Genomic DNA, 4339 nt, shown 5'->3' with positions numbered 1-4339 from the left:
TGGACAAGCGTGTAACCAAAGGTGTTTTTTGGCTCTACCCGTTCTTTCTTTATGGATTCAATTTCAACCCTATTAACACTGGGTTGAAAGACTAACAATAAACATTGATCAACTGATGTAATCAGTGATGTAATCACTGATGTAATCAGATCACTGATGTAATCAGTGATCAGAAAGCCAGGTTCTTGAAAGTGTCAAAGCACACAAACCACAGGGAGATGCTCATCTCTGCAGGCAGCCCAAACATTTATAAGCTGCATATCATACATTAATATCTATGACATGACTTGAATCTGGATATATTCAGTACTATTTATAGCGATTTCAATGCGTATAGACAGATTGTTTAAGACTGTTACTTTCCAGCACTGCCCAGATGACTTCAATGTGTGATCAGACGATAGAAGGCCAGTGCAGATGTTTCCTACAGCACTTACGCAATACCTATTAACCATAATAGGCTTCAGCTGTGGTCTCTTTGCTCCAGCACAGACCACTCAAACACTGGGATGTCCTTCTCTGAACTTCACCTTCCTTTTTTAAATCAAGTATTTATCTTCATCTAACAGTTCAGAGATCCACATGAAAAAAAAAACAAAACAAAATGAGGGACAGAAGAAAATAAACAACATTTTTGAAAAAAGGTTTTGCTGGAACATGTTTCTTTCAACCACATATAGTAGCCATGGTAATCTTTCAGGATTTGTGGAGGGAGAAATCAAGTCAAACAGTTCTGAAGCAAACTGATGTATTCTGAGAGAATTAAAAGACATTATAACAAGTTAAATGTAACATTTTTATTGTTACTATCAGGAGAGTGTTGTGAGATTTGTTGTTTGAAGAAAAAAAGTAACCTTTTTGATTGATTAGGTAATGTTACTAGGTTTAAGAATGTAAAGGCTCAGTTTAGGAAAAGCACCCGTGAAGCTTCACTGCAGCACATGTAAAAACCTCCCAACACAAATAACACCAGTTGTGTTCCCAGTCTGAGATTTATTCTTTGATATTAAACTGCTACATGAATAAAATGCAACACCTCAATGCGAGATTCAGATTTAGAAAAATAAAAGATTTAAAATGATGAGAGAAAGATGGAAAATATAAAGGAAACATTTTAAGAAACATAATAAGTAACTCTGAGTTAATCATGCATCCCTAGTTGCACAGTAAGATGTGCTGTATTTCCATGATGACTTCAGGTGCGCTGAGGTGGCAGCACAAGTTTCTTTCTCAGGGTGAATCTCACTTCAGGCATCTGCTTGTCCAACGAGGAGGTCTCGCTATGTGCTACATCATCGTTCACGTAGTGGAGGATGGAGACGATGTCCTCGCCCCTAAGAGCATTTATAGAGATACAAAAACATGTTGATATCACTGTCAGGGTCAGTGTACACATGTGTTTGGTGATTTTAAAACAATTACCTGGGACAGCGCTCCTTCAGCTGCTCACAAAGAGACTGAATGAACCAGCTTCCATTGACTATATGTCTAAATGAAACATGATCTTCAACAGTGGCCATGGCAACCAGAACATCAGCTTCCTCAGGGATGGTCAATGGTGAAGTATCATCATCAGTCTCCATCAACTGCACTCCACGCTGTTTGTTACTTCCTTGGCAGGCCTGGATCAGGAACACTTTGGGCTTACCAGTGAGGACAGACTGGTCACACCCCCTGAACTTTCGGGTAATTTCTTTAATGGGGAAGGGGTCCCTGTCAGTTCCCAAAACAACACCCTTTTTTCTGTGACTCAGAATAGAGCAGATGAAAGCATCACCGTGCTCAAGAACCTGCTGAGGATCAACAAAGCTGCTGCCATCCCACTCTTTAAAGTTGAACTTCTGCAGCTGAGACATGTCTGCCAGGGAAGCAACAAACGTCAGTGCCTGATCCATCTGATCCTTGGTCAGGTCTTTACACATCAGCACTCTGAAGCCCAGCCAGCTGAACACCTCTGCCAAGCTTTCTGCAAAAAATGTAATTAGAGAAAAATATTTAAGCACCAGATACTAACAAGAAAGAATAAAAAATCTGCCCCTGAAACTTACGGGCATCTTTATCTGATCCTCTTCTTGGTGAACCATCCAAGAAGTTCTTATTGTTTATGATCACGCAGAGGCCGACGGGCCGGCTAATGATTTGATAAACATCCTAAAGAGTGGACACCAAGATTTTATATGTGTTACTACAGGCTGCGTAACCACAGAATTTCATCTACATATCTGTCTCAAGCGATGTCACAAGTGTAGGAGGCTGTTTCTGCATCAGCATCTCACCTTTGACATATTCCCATCTTGTGGCAGAACATCTGAGGGAAGAACAATAAAACTGAGTTAAACAACCAAACACAACAGGAGACACAGCGTTTCTATACAGTGTTACGTGTGTGTTACCGTGCTGACATGAAGACACTTGGACAGGCTTGGATAAAAGGGGGGTGTAAGTCAGTTGTAAACTCGCCAGCTGAGGGAAAGTTTCTTTAATGGCGCCATCGGTTTGCAGGAGGTTCAGGAAGTCTTTGCATCTTTCTTCTCCTTTATTCATGATCGTATCCACGAGCTCAATGACGTGGGTCTCCACGTTTGCGTTGTTGATGCTTTTAAGATTGTTGTACTCCCGCTGAGTGATCAGCTTATTCTTATAAACTTTCTTGAGAATTAGCTCGCGGTTTCTGCACAGAATATCTTGAATGTCTGTTTTATTGCTCCTCATTGCATCTTTGGCCGACATGCTGAATCTGCGCAAAGGAAAGAGTCAGAGGTGATCCTAAACACTGCTGTCTATGAGAAGGAAGTAGTTTACTACAGCTTACTATCGTAACAATAGCTGCACATTATATTACATAAAACGTAATTCTCTTACGGTCAGTTGGAACTTCTGCTGTCCTTGAAAACGAAACCTCGTTCCTTCTCTCAAATAACATCTAGCACGAAACTATCCCGCGTGTCGCTACCCGATCCGTACCGGAAACCCGATCGGTACCGCGCATGCGCGAAAGGTGTCTACTTCCGGTCGTAGCGTTTTACGATAGTTACGGGTCAGAGTATCGGTTAAGATGTTAAGAATAATAAGTATATCTTAAAATGTTTGCAATAATGAAGCATTTCAGTACAATGTAGACAAAAACGAAAAATAAAAAGATAGTTACGGATCGGGACTCCCCGATCCTTACTGCGCATGTGCAAAGTCGGACCGTACAAATCGGGTCTACCCGATCCGTACCGCGCATGTGCAGATGTTTTCTTCTTCTTCTGTTCGTTTAATGGCAGTGTACTCCCCAGTGTACGAGGATACTGCCACCTTCTGACCGAGCGGATGAACCCTATTGTAAACTGAATTGGCGTCATTACAAACGTGCGTTAAATTTGATTCAGTGATAGTCGAGTGTGTTTATGCTTGTCTGTTTGGAGAGGATTGACTGGAATAGTGATGATGATGTCCGCTATCACTGGCAATTGTCAGTAAACACTTCATCTGGCTGATGAATCTTCACGTGACACATTGCTAAGTCTGTATTATTAACTCTGTAATTAGGCGCCATTCTTCTTATTTTACGGCGCTGTTGTTCAATCGGGGACGCTCTCTGTTGAGGAGAAAAGCATGAATTTGTTTGTATACGGATTATCCATTGTTTAAATGTCCCGGGGAGTCGAAAAGGAGGCAGAGCTGTTGAGAAATGCTAGGAGCTAACTGGGCGCTAACCTTTTTTTTTTTTTTTTTTTTTTTTAAACTTTATTTAACAAACAATGAGTATACAACATACGAACAGATGAAGTATACAAAACAGAACATGAACACAAAAAGCCAGGGGTAAAAGAAAAAGGTAACAATTATAAGAATACACGCAAAAATTCACATACATATATTGTTTTGAGAGCCTTTTTGTTGGTGGAGTCTGATATTGATTGAATGTACATTTCCACATCCTTAAAAAAATGACAGAAATATGGTGTTTTGTTAGTAAACTTACATTTATGGATAAAAAATTTAGCTAAAAGTATTAACAAATTTATCATAAAAAAACATTTATCATACTTCTTGGGGAACTTAAAGAAACAGAATAAAACATTTTCCCATCGTAAAGAAAACTCCCTTAAAATATGGACAATAACAAACCTGCTAAATTCCTTCCAGAATCTCTGTGTAAAAGAACAGTACCAAAAAAGATGTGTCACAGTTTCTGGATGATCCCCACAGAAAGTACAATTAGTATTTATGTCCCTTTTAAATTTTACCATGTAGTGACTGGCTGGATAACATTTATGTAGAATTTTAAATGAGACTTCTTTCACCTTATTTACAATCAAATATTTATGGGGGATCATCCAGACTGTCTTCC

The 4339-nt window shown here is 39.6% G+C and overlaps 1 protein-coding gene across 1 annotated transcript; it reads right to left on the bottom strand.

Moving 5' to 3' along the window:
* Positions 1-966: 966 nt before the first annotated feature.
* Positions 967-2868, bottom strand: LOC148095924 (caspase-8-like). The gene is made up of 5 exons (XM_087837031.1): positions 2394-2868; positions 2277-2308; positions 2049-2151; positions 1423-1966; positions 967-1334 (listed from the first exon to the last, which is right to left on the bottom strand). The coding sequence occupies exons 1-5, from the start codon at positions 2728-2730 to the stop codon at positions 1196-1198; spliced, it is 1155 nt and encodes a 384-aa protein (XP_087693157.1). The 5' UTR covers positions 2731-2868; the 3' UTR covers positions 967-1195.
* Between the last annotated feature and the right edge of the window lie 1471 nt (positions 2869-4339).

Source organism: Neolamprologus brichardi, unplaced genomic scaffold (assembly GCF_056152115.1).
Source record: "Neolamprologus brichardi isolate AB-2024 unplaced genomic scaffold, ASM5615211v1 NODE_ptg000046c+_length_82361_cov_1, whole genome shotgun sequence".
NCBI classification, from domain to species: domain Eukaryota; kingdom Metazoa; phylum Chordata; class Actinopteri; order Cichliformes; family Cichlidae; genus Neolamprologus; species Neolamprologus brichardi.
Note: the sequence above shows the minus strand (reverse complement) of the source record. Positions and strands in the feature narration are given on the sequence as shown.

Coding starts and splice junctions, on each gene's coding strand:
- LOC148095924 (XM_087837031.1), bottom strand. CDS start 2,730: ATGTCGGCCAAAGATGCAATGAGGAGCAATAAAACAGACATTCAAGAT. Junction 2,309..2,393: donor AGTGTCTTCATGTCAGCACG/GTAACACACACG, acceptor TTCTTCCCTCAG/ATGTTCTGCCACAAGATGGG. Junction 1,335..1,422: donor CTGAAGGAGCGCTGTCCCAG/GTAATTGTTTTA, acceptor AAATGCTCTTAG/GGGCGAGGACATCGTCTCCA.